Source organism: Callospermophilus lateralis, chromosome 9 (genome assembly GCF_048772815.1).
Source record: "Callospermophilus lateralis isolate mCalLat2 chromosome 9, mCalLat2.hap1, whole genome shotgun sequence".
Taxonomy (NCBI): Eukaryota; Metazoa; Chordata; class Mammalia; order Rodentia; family Sciuridae; genus Callospermophilus; species Callospermophilus lateralis.
Window position 1 is genome coordinate 5,856,802 of NC_135313.1, and position 22,565 is coordinate 5,879,366.

The following is a 22,565-nucleotide window of genomic DNA, read 5'->3' on the forward strand; positions in this document are numbered from 1 at the left end:
GAGTAGCAGGCGACTAGATTTTCACTTTGAAGGTGTCGCTTCTGGCCTGGGCTTGGAGAAGAGGTCAGAGGGGAAGTGCAGGTCAACAGGGAAGTGCCAGAGTCTAACACCATGGTCAAGGCCAAGATAGCAGTCCATGCTAGACAAGAGTGACAGCCGCAGGGGGGAAGAGCCGTGTGGGTTTCAGAAGAACTCAGAGGGTTTTACCAACCGCACGAGAAGGGAGAGAAAGGAGAGCACACCAAAGATGAGGCTGAAGAGACGGTCAGGCCTAAGTGGCCAGGCCGAGGGGCGCATGCACAGCCGGCGTGGGGTATGGTAAGAACCCGAGCTGGAGTTGTATACCTGGGAATGCCCAGCATCTAAATGGAAGTGAAGCCATGGAGGGAGGGAGATGACGGGGGTGACAGAGAGCCGGGAGGAAAGCCACGCTTCGGGGAGAGAGCAGAACAAATCGCAAAGGGCGCTGGGAAGTTGTCGTGAAAGGTAGGAAGAAAGTCTGTAGATGCTGGGTTCCGAAAGCCAGAAGAGGGGCTCGGAGAAGGAGGTCATCGACCTGGGACTGGGGAATGTCCTTGGTGTAAGGACGTGAGCTCACCGGCCACCCTGGGGAGAGAGCTCTGAGGGGACTGAAGGCTGAATCACGTCAGAGAGAGAAGGAAACGGAGACGGGGGTCAGGGACAACTCCAGACTACGACAGAGGACACAGAAAGGCCAGTGGAGGGTGCAGGGCCCGGGTTCGTATTTTGAAGATGCAAGAGGTTTGGACAAGGTGAGATCGTTCCAGTGGGAAGGACTCGGTGGAGATGAGGAAGAGAGACGGGAGGAAAGCGCGAGAAGGGGTCAAGAGCACGCAGGTCCTGGAGCCCATCCCGGGAACGGCATCCGCAGCACAGAGGAGGGGTTGACCTCAGTGAAGACCAGGGCCAGCGCCTCCGTCCAGGGGCGAGACCCCAGAGCTGGGCTGCCAGGGGAAGAGGCTGGGCGGTTCCCACGCGGACGGAGGTAGAGAGAAGACTGCCTGCCAGGGTGTGGGAGGAGACCCTGGGACCGGGCAGAGGAGGTCCGCAGGACGGTGGAGAACGGGGATGAGCCAAGGGTCAGAGAAAAGCACAGGAGTTTCAGGTGCTTTAGGCCACACGCGCACTCACACGTGGCACACTCGTGGCCCCGACACCCACGCGGGCAGGCGGGGCCCACGCCACTCCTCCCCACACTCCCTCAGGGTGCTCTCAGGCCCACTGCAGCCTCCTCCCCCTCCACGCCTGACCGTCCCTCATCTTCCCTCCACCAGGTCCAGTCTCGGGACAAAGGTGCCTGATGAACTGAGCGGGGACCTCAGCCTCCAGGGATCTTTGGAGGAGGGCACAGGAGGACCGCCTCCAGAGCTCCTTGTTCTGCATCCGGCCTTTCCCCTCAGCCCCATTGGCAGAGATAGACGGAAGGGAGCCCCAGTAACCAGGCAGAGCAGACGCGGGGGCTCCTGACTCCCCCTTCAGAGAGTGAGCAAATGAGGGCACCCAAGAGGGCACAGCCTCAGCGGCTCACAGTCCAACTCCTCCTCCTTCCCCTCATGAGGAGGCTAACGCCCAGGGAGGGCTCCTGATGGGTCTCGGGTGGGGATGGTGCCTTCTCTTGGGGACAGCTCATGGGCACACCAGCTGCAGAGACCAGCAGGGCGTCCCCAGGGGCAGGAGCTCATCCTCCCTCCCCCACTGAGAAGTGCTGCCATTCAAGTCGGCCGCACCCCTGGCCTGAAAATGAAAGCCCGTCTTTAATAGGGTGAGAAACTGTGCCCCCTAATTACAGAAGGAAGAGAAGAGGAAACAGCCCAGAACAGAGACCTGAATCCGGGCTCTGGAGCTGGAGTGCAGAGAGCTCCTGGGGTGGAAGGGAAATTGCCTTCTGACCGGGACATGCCCTCACTTGGAAGAGACTTTTGCAGCTTCCCAAGATTCCACAGGACCGAGGGGGCAATGCCCCAGAGCCCTGCTGGGCTCTGAAGGGCCTGCTGGGTAGGACGGGACCTCTGCAGCAAACAGGCCGGGTGCTGGTGCCCTGGGTGCTCCCCAGAGGGTGGGCTGTGCAGAGACCCGCAGGGGCACTCAGCCGCTCCCCCTCACCGGGCCAGGAACTCCTGCATCTCCGCAGTTCCAGGTCACTGAAGGTGCACCACTCAGGGTAAGCATCCTGCATCATGTTATGCATCTGAAAGAAACTGACAGCTAGCAGAGCTGGCGAGGAGACCCAGGCAGGGCGCAGAGCGAGCTGCGGCCCAGCAGGCTCAAGGCAAAGCAGGGAGAGCCCCGGGGAGTTTTCATCTTGCAGTGGTTTTGCCTCCACGGGGAGACTCATCCAGAGGACAGGAGAGGTGAAAGGAGGGCAAGAGCCTTCTCCATCCACCTGGAAGAGTGGCTTCTTGTGTTCTTCACTCATCTCAGGAAAAAAAAAGAAAAGAAAAAGGAAAAGGGAGCAACATTGTGAGTGTCCCAGGACTAAAAGGAAGCAAGCCGGAGGCAGTGAGGGCAGAGGGCGGGGGAGAGCACCCGGTGGGGCAGGCCCTGAACCACCTCCCTGGCTCTGTGTGGGCGTGGCCTGGGTCACCGCAGACCTAACAGGGAGCAGCACTCGGTGGCAGGGGTCTGAGGTGCTTACTGAAGAGCAAAACGGCCAACTGAGCTCAGCGAGGCTGTTGCAAACATCGTCCTCCTGCTTCAAACCTGAAAATAAGGCCGAATGCTCTCTCTGACATGCAGATGCTAACTCACACTAAGGGGGGCTAAGGAAGAATAGAGGCCTGTCGCGTTCCACACGACTCAACACTCAGGGTCACTCCAGGGGAACTGGGCTAACTAGGCTGCGTGACATAACCACACAACAGACAGATACCTTTTTCTTTGGGGGTGCTGTGACAGCTCCTCTGGCCTTAAGGGTCCGCAGAGAGAGAGCGAGCGAGAGAGAGAGAGAGAGAGAGAGAGAGTGCTGACCCCTTTTATTGAGGAGAAGCCATTCAAATGAGGCAAGGGGTCAGGTGTCAGGGGGCTGAGTCTATCTTCATGATGTCCACTGTCAACAGGTGACTGACATCTAGGAAGGCCACACCCAAGGGCACAGTAAGAGAAGGGGACACACAAAGGGTGTTTCCATGGAATATGCCCCAAACAGGGCAAAGGGGTAATATCACAAAGGAACAGGCGAGCGTAGCTCTACCCATGGGGCTGCAGGAAGGCGCACCCACACAGGAGGACACATTTGGTTGCATTTTTACTGCTCTAAAGATCAGGGCTACCATCTTCAGCTACTTCTAAGCAGCCAGACCACGGGGAGTGACCCACAGTGCCTCAACCAATCAGGAGAGGAAAACGCTGGTCACAGGACATGACGGCCTCCCACAGAGGTACTCTGGATTAGGCAGAGGGGAGTGAAGGGAGTGGAGAGGGTCTGGGGGTAGGAAGAACACAGAATGAATCAGACATCATGACCCTGTGGGCAGCTATGACTACACAACTGGTGGGATTCTACGTCAGGCACAACCAGAAGAATGGGAAGCTGTACTCCATTTATGTATGATATTTATGTTTGGAAGGGAGACCCAGCCATGGGCACCGATGGTGACTAGTAACGCAGCTTCCCGGTCAGCGTGCCTGGCCAGGAAGAGCTGATGGAAACACCAAGGCGCTGAGTCGGCAGGTGGCATGTGAGAACAGTGACGATTCGGAACGCTGACATTCGCAGAGCAGCTCCAGTGGGCCAGGCCAGGGCCTCGGGACTCTCCACTCCCCCATGGAATCCCCTCAACCCTCCGAGGAACTGCGGGCATTTCACAGATGAGCAAACCAAAGCATACGGAGTCCATGTGACCTTCTCAAAGTCACAGAGCCAGCAGGCAGCAAAGCAGACTTGTCCCTGGTTCTGAGTGACGGCACTCCACGGCTCCTAGGAGAAAGTCCACTGAGACAAGAAACAAAAGAGGGAAAGAAACCCACGATGGGGGGACAACCCAGGCAGCTTGGTCTCCCCAAGGCACCGAGTCTGGATGGCCAGGGTCAGAACCTTCCAGGAAGAAGACACGTGGCTCAGGATGGGCCCCGCCATGGGGGCTGGCGAGAAGTCACCGCCCACACGGCTTGCCCAGGGTTGAGAACTAGGCGGGCAGGGTCACGGGATGTCTGCTGAGACAGCAAGGGCCAGGAGCCGAGACCTGCAGGCCCCACAGTCAGAACTCAGTGGGGAGCCACTGATGACCCATGAGCAAGGACGGGGAGGCTCTTCCCGGGTCCCAGGGAGATGGCGCCCTTGGCCACAGTGAGAATGAACGGAGCGGGGAGAACTCTGATGGAAACGTGGGTCTGAAGGACACCTGGTGACCGGGTCTGCTGGGAGCCACGGGAGCCTCAGGCGTGGCGCGATCCGTGTTCTGGAAGACTCTGAGCGTTTGGCTTGTTTTTCTGCTGGGGATGGAGTCCAGGCCTGGCACGTGCTAGGCGAACTCTCTACTGCTGAGCTGAAGCCCAAGACTCATATACTTCTTTTCTGAAAATTTGCACCATCGCAGAGAGGGGTCCCCCAAACACAAGCTCCTCAGCTCACCCCTCTAGCCTGCCCCACCTTTGTGTCCTTTCTTCCTTCTCACTCAGTCCTCCCCAACATCCCCAGCAGCCTCAGATGCCTCGCCCGCCCCGTCACAGCAGGTGGTGACCATGTTTAGCTGCTTACGTCTTGCTCTCCACCATGAGGTGCTGGTGGGGCACTTCTGCCGCTTGAGGGGACGGTCTGGTTGCATGCCAGTGGAAGAAATCCCCCTTCCGGGGAGCTGACTTTCTGCACCCACTGCCCAAGCCAGGGTGAGTGTCCCCAGGGACGTCTCTAATGCCTCCACCAGAACCTCCTGATTCTGGGTCCCTCTGCATTGGCATCTGGCCCTGTGTCTCTCAGCATGAATCCTCTTTTTTAAATGCACCTCATCTACTCCATAGACTGTAAAACGGTAGAAGACTGAGCCCGCCAATTCCTTTCATCTATTTTGCAATTCTATGACCAAAGAAGTGTTCACAGGAGACATTCAGTGACAACACAGAGGGCGGGTCCCAAAGGGTGCTTTTCTGCAGATTTCCATCTTCAGGACGATATGTGTCTTCATGTATGGGCTGAAGGGTCAAAGTGGACAGCGAGTGGCTGCATCTCCAGCTCCCACTTGGGGTACAGGGTTGGGGGACCTGACTTGTGAGCCTTTATTTCTGAGACAGAGGCTGTAGGTAGCAATCGTCTCCATGACAACCACACACTCAGTTCCCCATGCACCAAGGAGGAGCAGTTGGGGAAGACAGGCTTTCCCAATTTTTCCAGGGATATCCATGGATCTGGACCAGAAGGACCTAAAAGCACTCAAGGGGACACCACCTAAGCAAGGAAAGCCTGTCCCACACTGGAGAAGGCTCCATTGTGGGGTGGGATGGTGGACAACGGATTTCCATGTTGGCCCCAAGACAGAGCCTGTGCACCTGTGTGTGAGACCCCTGCAACCTCAGAAATAACTGCTGTCACATCAGGGTGGCTCTAGGTGAGTGAAGCTGGTTACAGATGTGACCCTAAACATAAACCCACCAAAGATCCAAAGAGTGCCTCTGCTGACAAGAACCGGAACCACAGGGGGCTTCCTTCCACTGGCGTGCAACCAGAACGTTCCAGTCACCACTCAGAAATGGCAGCTCTCGTAACTCCGGAGAACCAAATCCCTTCAAAAATGACTCGGACTCAATGAAAGAATTTTATTTTTTTCCACTCTCAGGAAGAATAGCAAAAGGAACACACGACAGATAATTCCTCTGTTATTTAATTATTAACAGTCATTTGGATCAAGCCACAGAGTTCTCCAGTTGTGCCTAAGACCACGGAACACACTGATCATACACGAGGATGTAGCACCTTTGAATGAGGAAGGAATTTCCATACGTGTGCTGTTTTCATGAGCTACACTGGAAGCAATTTCGCATAAGCAAAAACCACGTCGAGCAGCTGTGCAGAAACGTCCAGCAGACGAGACGCACTGGAAACCATATGAATAAGTCCTCTAGGGGGTGACCAGCAAATAGGTGGCGCTGACCTTCACCTCTGGGCGTTCTGACTTGATTTACTGATTTCATTCAAATTCCTCACCTGAATTGAGGGACTGGCTCCCTGAGCCGCTCTTTGGCCTGCACAGTCTTGTGTTTGCCATATGCGTTCCTGTTTCCAACCTGCATGGAGAGGAATGACCTTCCTGGGAGTTTCGGAAACAGCAGGTATTCAAGTCGCCATGGTGACATGCAAGTGACATTCTCTCTCTAAGGGAGAAATTTTGAACTTTCTATTCATTGACCATTTTTGTCATGTAAATTTTGTCCCATCCACTTCCCTCACCGAAGCCATGAACTGATAGACCCTATTGAAGAGGATTCCCTTTCAGGCCATTACTGGAGTTGAGTAAAAAGTCACCTTCTATTTGAATTCATTCCCTGAAAACCTTATAAAGGTGGTGAATAGTCATTTTAAATATTGCCCATACAAAATGGAACTCAACTTTTTTGGTCGATGCTTTGTGGTTTCTCTAATTAGCCGTTCACTGAATAGCTGCCTTCCAGGGTTCCCTTCTTCAGCCATGGCATTTATAGTCTATTCAAAGCTGAAAAACCAGTTATGGCATTTAAATCGCCTGATACACCTCCAGTGCTTCTCTTTGGAGCTCAGATACCACCACTTTCAGAAAAAGAGAGGCCTAAGGAAGCTCAGTAAGAGAATTCTCAACTCTATACCAATGCCTTCACCACCCACAATGTTTAAATAAGCATAGGAGCTTCTTCCTAAACTAAGGATTAAATGTGATATTTTAATAGTTGTAGCTTTATGTGTCTCATATCATATACTCAAGTTAACAATTCCTATTTGCTATACATTTATGAGAAAGCCTTGGAAGTGGTTTGATAATCACTATAGATATTCCTTGAAACCTAAGCCTTGGGGAATTGGCCCAATGCAGAAAAAGATTCATGCACAAAAATGTTCATCCCAATGGCCAACTGGAAACAGCCTTCAATGACCAACAGTAGAGGCATCACTAGAGGTGGAATATCATGGAATGACTGATACAACATTGAAGAATACCATGAATACAAAGAAAACATCTTTGATGAAATATTATGTGGAAAAGCTTATACAAAACCATATATGCAATATAATGGCATTATTTAACATTTTGAAAGGGAAATAAAATGTGCTTAGAAAGAAACTAGACTTGGAGAAACTCCCACAAACATGAACGGTGATGACCTTTAGGTGTGGGTGTTCTTCTACGTCTCTGTGTGGTCTAAAGCTTCTATCCAGGTATTATTTTTAATGAAAAAATAATAAATCAGAGGAGCACCCAGGGAGATCATAGCGCCTCTTGAGGGTCCACTACCGATGACTGTTCACATGGTCAGGAGCAGAGCAGCCCTCAGCAGCAGCACCCCCCGCCAGGTGGAGAGGGAGTCACCCCTGGGCCCCTGCCCTGGTGCTGAGAAGCTGGAGGAGGAGTGGAAAGAGCCCGCCCCCCGCCCCCGAGCACAGCGGGGTCCTCTTGCTACAGCACATTTTAGAATCTGACCTGATTTGGGAGACTTTTAACAACAGGTCAAGAAATCAGTCCCACAGTACAAAAAAGGAAACGGTAAGGACTCAACTGGAAATAAACAAGAAAACCACACGGAGTCAGGCAGCCAGGCCGTTCTGTGCATGGGGGACGCTCTCCTAGTAGGATTGTGGTCAAGAGTAAGAAAGGCGAGGGAAAGAGTCCAGAACAGGCAGACTCTTCTGCAGGTGGCTCGGGACACAGAGCAGGGGACGCACTTTCATCGTCTTCATGTTGCTTCTCAGGTTCCGGCACCCTGGGGTGGCTAAGAACCACCCGCTCTGTGTCCAGGAACCTGGAAACTCTCATGGAGCAGCCAATAGCAGGATGGTGACCAGCTTCCCTTACACTTGCCTGGCGGGAGGGTGGCGTCACCTGTGAAAACAAAGGCAGAGCCTGGGTAGGAAGAGGCCAGCCGGGTTTGCTCCGTGGCATGCCGCGCTGGGACTGGGGCCACGTGTCCCACCACAGACAGGGGTTTCTTTTGGTGTTGAAGTGGCTCCAAGAAGGTTTCTTTCTGAAGGATGTGTGCTCTGGCCAGTGGCCGGGGTGAACTCGAGAGTTAGGTAGGATGCCCAGGCTCGACTCATGCAGCGAGGTCAAGACCCCGAAAGTCTCTGAGCGCGTTCTTTACTCAGTGGTTTCTGCACAAGAAAAACAGGGAGTTGATAGTGAAGCGAAGCCCGGGAGAACCTGTCCAAATGGAGCTCTAGAAGACTCCCAGGACAGCCTCGGATCCTCTGGCTGTCAGAGGGCAAGCGCTGTGTGAGGAGGGGCCATCTCAGGGAGCTCCGCTGCTCAGGTACAAAGGGGGTGGAGAATGGCCACCTCTCACCCTGGACTTCCTTCCTTTTAACCACAGTGTGGAACACAGCCCTCTGTTTATTCCCTCCCAAGACATGGGATGAAAGGCTGATGTGGGGATAGAGATGCGAGAACTGGGAAAGGCCTGTCCCTGGTCAGCTCTGCCCTGCTGGACCTGTGCCAACTCACGGTCTTCTGAGCTGAGCTTCGGTTCCCTTGACTGAGACCCAGGGAAAGGCGGCCACCTGACCCTTCAGAGACAGAGGCATCAGGAGGCACCTCAAGAGGAACATCTTAACCACCTGTAGCGGGATGCCTATGAAATCAAATTTTCAGCAAAATTCTTAAGGATACAACAGACAGAAAATGTCCCAAAAAATCATCTTATATCTAGAGGTAAAAAGTACACAAAAATTAGATGCACCAAAGTCACTGTTCCCAAAGATGTCAGTGGCTGAGGGTGGGTGGGACACCTCTCTCTACCTGTTCTCCCGCACGCTGTCTTACCCCAGTCTCTTTCATAGGTGTGTGTTCTCATACACTGGCACACACGGCAGCCAGGTGACGCCATCCCAGTTCATCTCTGCTCACCATTTAATTAACTCTCAATATACTACTGAAGGCCTGTGGCCGAGCAGAGGGCAGTGGACAGGGATGAAGCCCATCTATCACCCACTCACCACAGCCAGAGCTTCCAGAGGTGGATGCAGGTCTGAACTTGAGTCTTTCCTGGTTATTACAACTCCTTAATCACCACTTAGCCATCCTGAATTGTTTTATCTGTTCATGATTGGGTTTTATCCCCTATCTTTTAGACCATAAAACAAAATGGCAAGTATTTCAAAATCCAGGTTATAATTTATTACCAGGTTTACTAGTATTGTTATTGAACACTGCAGTGAACAGTTGAAATGTTATTCCTGAATATGCAAGGCTTATTTCCTTTATTTATATTGTTTTATTTCATTTTTCAGTGCAGGGCATGGACCCAGGGCCTCTCCCATGGTGGGCAAATGTGCGCCCACTGGGCTACACCCCAGCCCCGGCAGCTTGGTTCCTGAGCGCTCCAATGTCCTTGCCTTTCAGATTATGTCAGATACGCCTCCATTTTTCTCTAACAAAGCCCTCCACAATGAAGGGCTTTTAACATGATCTGTAAGTGTCAGCACTCAAGGGAAAGAGCTGAGTGACCAGAAGGATGGCAAGGAACACAATGCCCCACGATTTCCCCCGGAGCACAGCCACTCCACAGATGGAAATGCTGCGGTCTGAGTGCTTAATGCACAGCCCTCGGTGCAAGGGTCAGTGCGGGTGGCCACACAGCTCCGGGCGCCCAGCAGCCACTCGCTGAGTAACAATGGCGGTGGGGTTGGGGGAGATTCTTTGTTTCCATTCTCTGAAATGTAATAAGCCCACAGCTGTTCTGCCCTAACGTCCCACGTCCTTTAACATTTGGTCCCAGGATTTGGACAGGTAACAGGAAACATACTTAGAGAACACGGTAAGACCCTGGAGCAAAGCCTTGAGCTCCGTCTTCCCAGTTACCCTAATTACATCCTCACCGTGCAGAGGAGCTATTGCTAAAACCCCTGACTACCACACAAAAGCACTTTGAGCTAGAAAACATGATCACCCTCCATTTATCTATCCCAAATCAAGAAGACAATAATGAATTACAAGATATGTACATCTTAGGTGCTGATGTATAAAGATATCTCCGATATAATGTTAAGGGGGAAAAAAGTAGCAATTTTAGAACAGCGTGACCGCGTTTCAATTCATGTCAAATAGCGGAATAGGCTGCAAGCACTTTCAAAGCTCCCAAAGGCTACTGGTGCCCCACAGCTAGCAGTAGGCAGGGACACGTGGGGACAGGCTCCCATGTGCTCATCTCTGTAGCCCTAAGTTATTTGGTTTTCGGTTTTTGCACAATGCTTTATTTTCAAATATGATAACATAACATAAAGCAAGTGAAATTATTATCATGATTTTAAAATCATCTTAAAGTATAAAATTTCCAGACCAAAGAAAAAACCCATTAGAACAACTCACCTTGACATAATTAGATTTTTCTCCACACACGTTCATGCCATTTTATTTGATTTTATTAGCAATCTCTTTCAGAAGACCCTTGAGATCATTAAGCTTGAAAAGGGAAAAAAAATATGTTCTTAAGATGAATTTTCCAACATTCAATTTTAAATGATTGCTCTATGGCTTTTCCATAAAACAGAGATACATTGAAAGCAAATTCCAGACATCAAGGTTAGGGAAGAATGAGAGTAGCACATGAAATTTCAAACCCTGTTTATTGCTGACTTCCTGAGATCATAGCACTAGAAATTTATAAACCAATTAGTAAACCAATTGATATTATCTTTACTCAAATGCCAATCACTAGCGGTTCCTTCACAGAAAAAAAACAGATTGCAAGGATACAAAGGAGTGAGATGTAAAAATAAGAATGTTACTTGTAATATTATACTAAAATATCATCAGATACTATTGGTTTTGCTTTGTGAAAGTATAATACTGATAACATTATATGAGATGATACTAATAAATCAAAATGTTTGTCAATGAAGCCTCCTCCCCAAACACACCCACAAATAGTTTAAACGTTAAAACATGATTTAAATAAAAAGTGTAATAAAATTATTACTTATGCACATATGTTTCACAACTCTATTACACAAAATGTATGAAGTCATTTTAAATTACATGTCACATTGGTATTTTGATTAAAGTCCATGGTCATAATGTTATTTCTTTTTTAAATATTTATTTTTTAGTTTTAGGTGGACACAATATCTTTATTTTTATGTGGTATTGAGGATCGAACCCAGCACCCCGTGCATGCCAGGCGAGTGTGCTACCGCTTGAACCACAACTGCAGCCCCTCATAATGTTATTTCTATACACCTGGCTTAGTAACTTGGTATACCATTCATTAAAGAATCTCTCTTTAAGTTGGACTTATTTTCAGTAATAACCTCTTCTTTTAACTTAGAAAAAGAAGAAGAAGAAAAAGAAACCATAAGGACTAATGGATACCTGACAAAAAATAAAAATAAAATAGGGCACAGTAAGATCTCTATTTACATACTTAAGGTCAGTTGTAAGTAACTTTGTTTCTGATATAATGAGATGGAGAAATTTTTTCATCCTATGGGAGATTTTGTTAATAGTGAATTGACTTTAATAAGCTGTTTAAAGTAGAGCAGAAGACTCCAAGAGCAAAATAAATGAAATGAGGAACAGAAAAACAGTTTTAAAAGAATCAGCAAAACAAAGAGATTTTGGTGTGTTTGTTTTTTTTTTAATTGATAAGCTTTCAGACTAAGAAAAAACTCATTTCCTATTGTGGTGGCATCTTGAATTCACACCTTCCATTTGTCTTCAAATGGGGCTTCCTCAACCCAGACCCCATGCTGGAAAGAACAGTCAGCTCCCAGGCCCAGAGCAATGGTCAACAGGCACATGGGATGTGAGGTGGACAAGAACCACAGAGCCTCTGCCGGCACACACAAGTCTCCCGTGTGAGGAACTCCCTGGTCACAGGTCACAGCTGTGCAATAGGCTGTCCCTGCAAGGGGCTCTCTGTGAACACTCCTCCAGCGTCTCACCATTTCCTTTAGTGCAGGTTCCTAACCGTTCTGGTCTAGAGCCTCAGTTTAGCTTGGGGCGCTCAAGACACATACAATCTACCAAGACTGAATTAAGAAGCAACATAAGGCCTGAGCAAACCAATGGCAGACAAGGAGGCTTCTAAGGATGGGGCTGGGGCTGGGGCTCAGCGGTAGTGCACTTGCGTGGCATGGGTGAGGCACTGGGTTCGATTCTCAGCACCACATATAAATAAATGAAATAAAGAGCTATCAACAACTAGAAAAAAATTTAAAAATTAAAAAAAAAAAACTTCTAAGAAAGAAAAGCCCAGGAACAAATGGATTCATGAGTGAATCCTACCAGATATTCATACCAGCCCTTCTTAAACTCTTCCAAAAAAAATAGAAGAGATGAGTTTGAAGCAGGCATCACCCTGGCACCAAAGCCAAAGACAACAGAAAAAAAAAAAAAAACAGATTCATATCCCTGGTAATAAAGACACAACAATCCTCAATAAAATACTAGCAAACTAAATTCAAGAGCACATTGAAAGGATCATACACCCAGTGATATTTATGTCTGGGATATAAGGATGATTCAACATATGAAAATTAATCAATGTGATGAACCACATTAACAGAAGGAAGAACAAAAACCACATAATCAAGCTCAATAGATGCAGAAACAGTAGATGACAAATTTTGACATTCTTTCATGATAAAAACTCAACAAAAGAGGCATAGAAGGAATTTACTGTGACACAATAAAAGAGATGCATATCTATATCTATTATCTATGTATCTACATAGAAACATACATTTCTCCAAAGACAGATGGAGAGACGTTTCATGCCATGTTAAGTGGGGGAAAACAAAAGCTTTTCTTCTAAAATCTGAAGGAAGACAAGGATGTCCACTCTCATCACTGCTATTCAAAATAATATTAGAAGTACTAGCCAGAGCAATCAGGCAAGAAAAAGACATAAAAGGCATCCAAATCTATTTACATGTGATATTATATGCAGACAACCCTAAGGCTCTACCAAAAAAAGGCTGGAAATATTTAACAAATTCAATAAAATTTCAGGATACAAAATCACCATACAAAAACCAGTAGCATTTCTATACACCAAGAATTAACTGTCCAAAAGGGATATTAGGAAGATAATATCATTTACATAGTAACCAAAAGGATAAAACAACTAGGAGTTGACTTTGGTAACCAAAGTTAAGTTAGTGCACCAAATATTAAAATAACTGATGAAGAAAATTTAAAAGATACGAACAAATGGAAAAGCAACCCATGCTTATGGATTGGAAAAATAAAGAGTGTTAAAATGTCCCTACTGTTCAAAGTACAGTTGCAAAGCAATCCATATCAAAAGCCCAAAAGCATTTTTTAACAGAAATGGAGGAAAAGCCTGAAACTTGTATGGAACCACAAAAGACCCTAGGTAGCCAAGGCAATTCCGCCCAAGAACAAAGCCAGAGGCAACATTCTTTCTAATTCCAGCATACATTACAAAGCTAAAGTAATCAACACAGTATGGGACTGACATAAAAATGGACACATAAACCCGTGAGGCAGAATAGAGAACCTAGAAAAACACAAATGGGGCTTGGGATATAGCTCAGTTGGTAAAGTGCTTGCCTCATATGCACAAGGCCCTGGGTTCAATCCCCAGTACCACCACCAAAAAAAAAAAAAAAAAAAAAAAAAAAAAAAACACCATGTACTTGTAGCCAAAGGATCTTTGACAAGAAGACCAAGAAGGCAAAGAGGAGTCTCTTCACCAAATGATGTTGGGGAAAAGACAAGCAAAAGAATGAAATTGGGTTTTAAAAAAACAACTAAAAATGGATCAAAGAGTTCAATGAAGCATAAGACTTGAAATTGTAAAGCTCCAGGGAGAAAGCATGGGGAAATCTCCACATCTTTTTTCTGGGCAGTGAGTATTTGGGATACAGACCCAAAAGCACAGAACAAAAGGAAAAACAGACACATGCGTTACAGACAAGAGCTTCTTCACAGCACAAGAAAGTCAGCAAGAGGAAGGGCAGCATCCAGGAAAAGGACATCTGCAAACCATGTGTCCATGAGTGGTAGCAACCGAAATCTGTAAGGAAATCCATGCACAAATGCAAATAACCCGTGCAACTAGACACGTCTTCAAACAAGCAATTTGAATGGCTGACAGGTATGTGAAAAGGTGCTCAGCATCCCAAATCCCCAGGGAAAGGCAAATCAAAACCACACGAGATGCCTCCTCACACCTACAGGGTGGCTATCATCACAAAGACAGACATTGGTGAGAATGTGGAGAAGAGGAACCCCTTGTGCACTGTTGATGGGAACAGAAATTGTATCACTATATGGAGAACAGCATGGAAGTTCTTCAAAACATTGAAGACAGAACTACGTAGGATCCAGCAATCCCAGTTCTGGGTAAGTTTCTGAAAATTTGAAATCGGGGTTATGAAGAAATGTCTGCATTACCAGGTCCATTACAGCATTATCTCAGCAATAGCCAAAATCGTGAAACAACCTGTCAATTAGCAGATCAAAGCATAAAGAAAGTGTGCTGGACGTGCACAATGCAGAACTCTTCAGGTCCATTACAGCATTATCTCAGCAATAGCCAAAATCGTGAAACAACCTGTCAATTAGCAGATCAAAGCATAAAGAAAGTGTGCTGGACGTGCACAATGCAGAACTCTTCAGCCTTTAAGGAAGGAAGGAAATGCCGCCATCTGCAATAGCAGAGATGGAGCCAGGGAGCACTGTACCTGGTGAAATGAGCAAGACACAGAAAGATAAAACCTACATGATCTCACTCTCATGAGGAACCTAAAATAATCAAACTCATAGAAGCAGAGAGTTGAAGGGAGGTTGCCAGGGCCTGGGGTCAGGGAAATGGGGCGATGTTGGTCCAACAGCATGAAGTTTAGTTATGCAAGATGCAGAAGTGCTACAGATCTGCTGGTCAGCATGTGGACACTAGTTACCAACACTCTATTGTGTATGTGAAATTTGCCGAGAGGCAGGCCTTACGTTAAGTCTCTCCATACACACACACAAATAGTGATCAAGAAAGAGCTGGATGGCGGTGATCATTTCACCAGGCACACCCGCAGCAAACAGCCAGCCATCTGCCTTAAATAGACACAATTTCTAGGTCAGTGACATCTCCATCAAACCGTTTTAAAAGAAAGCTAATTTAAAAGAAAAAAAGACTCCAAAACCTTGCTCAAGAAATAAAACATCAGAAGATGATCCTGAAACTATGCAAGTGGAAAGGAGGGGACTTTTGCTGTTCAGGGTGGGGGGACAGAGGAGGAAGTAAGAAAGGGGGTCAGGGCAACACGGGAGGAGGGGGAGAGGCAGCGAGGCAGCACAGGCTCTGCGCTGTGCAGCTGAGGCTTCCTGGGATCAGCCTCCATTCTGCCCAGACCTATGAGATGCCTGGTACAGAGAACCTAGAAACAAACCCATCTACTTTAGCTGAAGGGGGGAACCAGAGAAGGGCTGAGCTCCATCTAGGTGGGTGCAGGGGGGGACAGCCTGCACCACGTCTTCAAGGTCTACAGAGATCCCTGGCTCAGGTGTTTATGGGGACAGCTTTCACTTCTCCGTGTCTCCCCAGGTCACCACCACCATGACCCCACTGCTCAGACCCACCGCCCCCCGTGACCTCACAGGTTAGGGGTCAAGTTCCACAAACAACCTGAGAGTCTGGACAGCTTGTCCAGTGTCCCCAACACTCTCAACTCTCCTGACCCCAGGGCACTGTGCCATGTTCCTTTCGGGCACCCTCTGTCTATTCTGTGCATGTCCCACCGGAGGGTCTGGACGAGGTGTGGCGTGGGGCAGCTTCATCACAATCCTAAATTGGCTTTCCACCCAAATAAATCCATAAGTAAAGACAAAACGACTAACTAACACAGACAGTGACTCTACAAACACCAGGCCTGGACAAGTGCCTAGCACCTTGACAGCCCCACCAGATTGCCCAAGCCCTTCCCATGCAGCCTCGCTGTAACTCCGTGCCGGGCGAAGGAGCACCACAGGCACGTTCCTCTTGGTGTTTAAGAGCCTTCTTTTGCATGGAAGTAAAATTCAACTTTCCACAGAGGCAAGTGGGTTTCCATAGGCAATCATCCCAGTCTCTCCACATCCTTCCTCCCCACTCCCCTGGCCACTGCTATGCTTCCTTAGCTCTTAGAACAATCCTCACTTCTTTCCTAGATCTTCAGAGTTGCCCAACCCTGCTTCCTTCCCAGGCAAGCTGTTGAATGCCTGCCTGAATCTGCAAGAATTGATATTACCATTCATTCCTACATGAGTCAACTTGAAAATGACCCCCTATACCCAAACCGTTTAATAAAGGATTAATTCATAAAATTCAGGGGCCAGGTTTGCTTTGAGAGTCAGCCCAATGCCTGGTAGATAGCAAGTACTCAGCAAAACATTCTGTGCCGTGTGGTGCACATGCAGATACAGCAGATGACACATTTAAATATAAATGTGTGATGTGGAAAAATTCAGGTATTATAGAGGGTTCTATAAATGTCTAATGTAAATACCCCATCTTAGAATCCAATCTCCTGTCTTTCATGTGTTCTGTTGATAGTCTTCTCTACTCCTTCAAAACATGCAGAGCTTTGCTCTCCTCTCTCCTCTGACTATAATCATGGGGCACATCCTGGCATGATCACCAGTGTACAGGTGCTCAGCTCTAATGACTTGGGGTCTTCCCAGACCCTCAGGAAAACCCACGTGGCTACAACAAGACATGCTACTGTGTGATAGCAAGTCTCCAGAGATGGCCACCACCAGCCCACTCTCCTGTATGTACAGGCCACTCCCACACCAAGGGGACACATCTGTTCCTCCCTCACCTGACTCTGGTGACCCCTGGCTGCTGGGACACTGTACTGGAAGGGACACCCTGCCAGTGCAGGCCTGGCCTCTGAAGCACGGGAGGCTTGTTTTCTCACTCTTAGAAGCCAGGCTGGCAGGTCCCTCCCAGTAAGCAGGGGGCTGCTCCAGGACCCCATGCTGTGGCATACCCAGCCACATGGAGACCTTGGCAAATGGGACACCATGTGGTGGGTACCAGCTTCTGGCCTGGCCATCGGCTGACCCAGCCCAGTAAACCCAGCTGGGACCACAGGAAGCAGAACTGCCCAGCTGAGCCCTTCTCGGGTTCCTGACCCATAGCACCATGAGGAAAATGCTTGTCTGAAGCCGCACCACGATAGGCTAATCAGGTGTGGTCCGGAAGTGGACAACCAGATGGTGACCAATGCGTCCAGTTGTCAGCACCACACCTCACCGCCTGAGTAGTCTCTCCAACACAGAGGCCGTTCCAGGGGAGGGAGCAAGAGGAACTCGAGGGACGGAGGAGCTCCAGAGGCAGGAAGACCCAGCACGGGGCTCAGACCACCACGCGGGTCTTCGAGGTGCCCCAAGGGGGCCAACAGGAGAGGCCCATGAACAGCCCTGAGTGTTTAAAGGGTGGGAAGCTACACAAATCAGTCAACAGGGACCACGAACAGAGAGTTCTCCAGATAGAGCTGGGCCACGGCGCTTTTCATCATCCATTCCACAAACACTACTGAGCCCCTATGTGAACAGGTGACCGGGTGCTGGGGGTCCTGCCAAATCAGATGGGGTATCGTCAGCTCTCAAATGGCACGACACCATGTGAGTACATAGATGTCACCATCCAAGATGCCATTTCCAAAGCACCAGGGTAAAATACCCAAAATCTCCCCCTCGGAGCCTGGCAGGGATCCTGCACTTAGGACTCAACTCCAGCTCCTGCTGAGGCTGAGCCCGGCCGGCTGCCTGCCAGTGTGTCCCTGCGTGTGCCCACGGGCTGGCACGTCCCTCCCAGTCAGGTAGGTAAGGAGGCAGACTGAGGGCGAAGCTCCCTCCAGATGCTCCTGGGGCTTCCCTGGAGTGACCTACATCTCCTCCACATCAGAGAGAGAAAGATAAAGACGCACACCATCTTGGAGTTCCTGAAAGCAGCACTCAGAACTTCTCTCCGTGGGGTCCGGGAGCATGAGCGGCCATTCCCCAGCCGCAGCCCCCAGCTCTACCCAGTGAGTGGAGACAGCTGAGCATGAAATAGTTGCATCTGATTTTTTTAAAAAAATAATTAACTTCTTTTGTTTTTCTGACCACTGCCTCTAGTTGAAAATCCCAAGATATTAAAGATTAAAAAAAAAAAAAAAAAAGCCCAGCTCCCAAACTACAAATAGAGCCATACCTTTGTATCCAGCTGTTTAAACCGATGCCTCATCCTAGAAGTGGGGAAATGAGGAAAGGAGAGGAGTGAGAGAGAGAAAGGCTCCCCGGCCCCGTGTGAGTCTTTCCAAGGACAGGGACCGGAGCTTCTTCATTTTCAGTTCCATTAAGGGTCCACTGCATTTACCTTTTTAAATTCCTTCCTAATACCCAAACGAGTCAGAATTCCTTTCTCACCCCAGTCAGAAGGACAGCAAATAAATGCTGCTTCTGCTGTTGTCTGTCCCCAGTTCCACACCCAAGATCTCAGAGTCCAGCACCTCCAGGCACCCACCTTGCTGTTCAGAAGAGCGAGCTGCCCTTGCCTCCTGAGAGCTGTGTCCAACCTGGTCAAGGGACTAGTTGTGCTTGTATTTATTCACACTTTGTTAAAGCAAATTTGAGGCATGTTCTCAACTCTTGGGAAGAGTGGCAGCTGTCAGGGAAGACAGCTGACCTTCATAAGCAGAGCATGCTTCTGTGGACACACACACTCTGTGCACACCTACAGTCTGAGCTGGGGCTTCTCTAGGAGATGTGTAGTGACTGTGTGTATGGATCTCACGGACATCCATAACAACTGCATACAATTCAAAAATGATGTTCAGGACTTTTCAGAGACAGCTTGTATCAGATCAACCAAACGTTTCTATTTTGTAATCTCTGTACTTCTGCATCTCAGAGATAAACAGGTGAGTTGTCCCTGCAAGATAATGCCAATTGCCCGAGTTCTTCCTGGAAGCAATTTCTGCAGGCCTGGCTCTTGGTACCTGGTTCCATGCTCCAAATACCTCTTTCTCCCCCAGGGCCCTGAAGGACAATCAGGATAGCCAGGCAGGGGGTGGATAATATTTTATGGGTGCTATTGCTTCTCAGTAAAGCTTTTCTGAGCCTTACAGAGCATGCTCACATAAGCTGCCTGCATCCCTCCAGCTTACGTATACAAAAGGGGCCTTGCAGAGCGGAAATGAGTGACGGACATACTCCTCCGAGGTGTCGTTGGCCTTCGTGTTGATCTTGACCAGATAATTCTCCTTCATGACACCCTCCCAGGCCAAAGTCTCATTGTCCTCATTTCTGAAACCTTGAATAATAAGAAGAGAAAAACGTTTGAATTGTTTCATTTGCCTCTTGCTTCCTAAATCAACACCTGCTAAGCCTTTGGGGAGGCTCTGGAACCAGGAGGATTAGATTCGTCCTGCACCAGTCAACTGGTGACTGCTACTTACTAGCCGCGGCACAGAGCAATAGGGATGATGTGTTGGTAACACTGAGGAATTGGCGCTGCCTGCATGAGGTGAGAATGCCATCTATAGTCTAAGTAGGAATCTGCTCAGATACTGTCTCTGTGTTTTGTGACTCAGCAAAATCATCTCACTGATGAATTTAGTTCTCCTCTTCCATTTTGATGACATTACAACACTCAATCACTCAGTTGAATAATTAATAGTGTTCACTAATTCTCAACCTAAAAACAGGGTAGGAGCTTTGAGGGAGAGGAACATAAGCCCATGGCACTGTTCCTGTCCTCCAAAGCATGCAGTCTGGGAGTGGACCTCAAAGAAAACCCTTACCTCTGGCCTTTACCTGTAAGCCAGGGCGTGCTGTCAAACTGGCCTGGGACAAGTCCCCATAAGATTGTTAGTTCAATTTGTTGAGGTGCCTGAGCCTTTCAGATGTCAGGCAAACGTCATCATGCCACCCAGGTTTTAGGTACCATGCCACAATGGACATCAAAGCTCCTCGTAAACTCATGGGTTCAGGAAGCACAGGTTTGTGCAGGTGGCCACTTGGATTTATGTAGGTTTTACTTTTAACTTACCACTTAAAGGTATTGATTCTCATGTTAGACTTCAGGGATTATAATATCTTTCTGGATTGAAATAGAATTAATTAGGGCCAAAGACAGGATCACTATGCAAGTGGCTGATCTTAAGCAAATCCTCCACAGCAGATTCATTTCTAAATGCTGATTACTCACTTTACAAAGTTATTCTTACCCAATTTTTCTTCAATTGTATTTTTCCTAGCAAAGTAGTTGGCAATGTCATTTGTTCAAACTAAAGTCTATGCAGGAGCCCAACAGAAATACTTAAAAATCAACACAGAAAGGTTCAAGGCTCCTGACCACGGGTGGGCAGAGAACAGGAATGACAAATGACCGACCTCTTTAACAGAGAAATGCTAGCTGGGCTGAGGACATAGCATTTTCTCTGATCCCACTGCAAAATTAGCTGGGTCTAAAATATTGACTATGTGCTGTGTTGGCAAGGATGTGGAGAAGCAGGCCACCACAGGATGGAAAAGTCTGTCACTACTACAGCCTTTGGGGTGATGGGATGAGAAGCTGGAGGTGGGACAGGCAATGCACAAGCTTGAAAGTATGCATAGTCTTTATCTGGAAATTTCTTTTCTAAAAATGATTTCTAAAACTGGTTCTATAAATCATTATTTCTAGAGTTACTCTAGAAAAAACATTAATGATGTGCTAAGAAAATTAATGATGTGCTGGGAAATTATTGCATAAAATCCTTTATCATAATATCATATGCTAATAAGAATCAAAACAACCTACATGTTTAACAACCAGGGATTGGTTAAATTAATTATATAGCCATACACTAGAATGTTCCACAGTTCACAATTATTATATATTTTAAATTTATGGATGTTGGATATTGAAAATGCTTACAATGTAATGTTAGTAAATAAACAAATTCAATTAGAGTGCATATGCATAGAATAATTCAATAATTACATATCCACATGAGAGTAATAGAATAAATGCCAGAATGCTGAAAATATTGATCTCTGAATGGGGGATTACATGTGCCCTTGATCTGTACTTGTGATTTTCTGTATTTTCCAAATGTTCTGTAATGAATATGGATTGCTTTCTGAATCACAAAAAATATATATTTTATAGAAATGCAATTACTGAGTAGCATACTTTTTATTACTTGAAAGTGTTCCCAAACCTGAAAGTTTGAATTCAGCCTTCCTAAAAGTTATTGGACAAATCTTGCACTTTCTTCCAAAGAAGGGCCATTTCAAAATTAAACCATGACTTCCCCATCATCTGGAGGCAAATGCAAAGTACGTTTAGGAAGAGGATTGCCAACAGGCGGCTCTGGCCATGGCAGAATGCTGTGGTTTCTGGAATCTCCGAGAAGCAAATGAGCAGGCAGGCCCAGACGGCCTGGGCGTCTCTAGCAGCACACTGGCTCTCCATCCTCGCTGGCCATTGTGGTGGAGAGGACCCTGGCCTGCTCTGGACTCCCCTTCCCTCTATTTCTTTGCTCCATCCCGAGAATAAGAACTGATGGAAGAAGCAGAATGCCCGCCGCTCACAAAGGTGCTCCACTTACTGTGCGGTCACACTCCCCCGGGGCTCATAACAGGACGGGCCACATCACACCAGCCATTTCTGGCCCATCTGTTTGCCTCCTTGAGCTGAAGCTCTGTCCCACTTGGGGCCAGTTGGGGGACGTGACTGCATCCTGCGCTCACATCACACTTAAGCACTGGACGCGCATGGGGGAAGGCAGTGCTTCCATCTTGCTCTCTCAACCTGGCCCGAACCTGGGGGCTGCTGGGTCTCCTTACACACTGATTTTCCTGGTTCCCCGGGACCTTTGGAGGGTGGACCTTAATCCCCTAGAGCCCTTCTGCCCACCTCTGCCCCCCTGAATCCCGGTGCTGGGGGGCCATTCACTGCTGCACGGGGCCGTTGGTCTCCTTTCCAGACAGCACAAGTCGCAGTCACTGCTTTCTCTTCACACTGAGTCAAAATCACCCTCACTGCGACCTATATCTGCTGATTGTTTTTTATTTGAATTCACTGAGGAAAACAAGTAAAAGAAACTTAATAAGCCTTCCTAAGGCATGTGTTGGTTCCCTGAGTCTTCTCCCAGGTCCTACGGCTGCTAGTCTATGAAATGGTTTCGAGACAGAGCCACATCAGCCCAGGGAATGCTATTACGTGCCCCAGCGACTTAGATATGGTCTTAGTGCCCTGAGATTCCAGAACAGGACTTCCAGTGCCCACTCTCAGCTAAGACTCTTCATTCTTTTATTGGGAAGTGACTCACTTTGCTTTCTGAGGCAAAATTACGGGAAGAGAGAGCAATTTCTCCAAACTGTCAACACACCTTCCTATAGAAAGGCAACTTCTTGTGGGTCACAGTAAAGGACATCTCCAAAGATACAGTT

At 48.0% G+C, this 22,565-nt stretch overlaps 1 protein-coding gene and 1 non-coding gene across 2 annotated transcripts in view; one reads left to right on the forward strand and one right to left on the reverse strand.

The window, feature by feature from the left end:
• Nucleotides 1-10,544: 10,544 nt before the first annotated feature.
• Nucleotides 10,545-22,565, reverse strand: part of Trpm8 (transient receptor potential cation channel subfamily M member 8) — a 70,742-nt gene continuing 58,721 nt past the window's right edge. Inside the window, exons 22-24 of the mRNA XM_076865950.2 lie at nucleotides 19,338-19,437; nucleotides 18,337-18,370; nucleotides 10,545-10,595 (exon numbers count right to left, since the gene is read on the reverse strand). Of these exons, the coding sequence (XP_076722065.1) occupies nucleotides 10,545-10,595; nucleotides 18,337-18,370; nucleotides 19,338-19,437 (185 nt within the window). The remainder of the gene's footprint in view (nucleotides 10,596-18,336; nucleotides 18,371-19,337; nucleotides 19,438-22,565) is intronic.
• On the forward strand, nucleotides 13,680-13,751 carry Trnav-cac (transfer RNA valine (anticodon CAC)). The gene has a single exon. It is a non-coding gene; the product is annotated as a tRNA-Met (tRNA).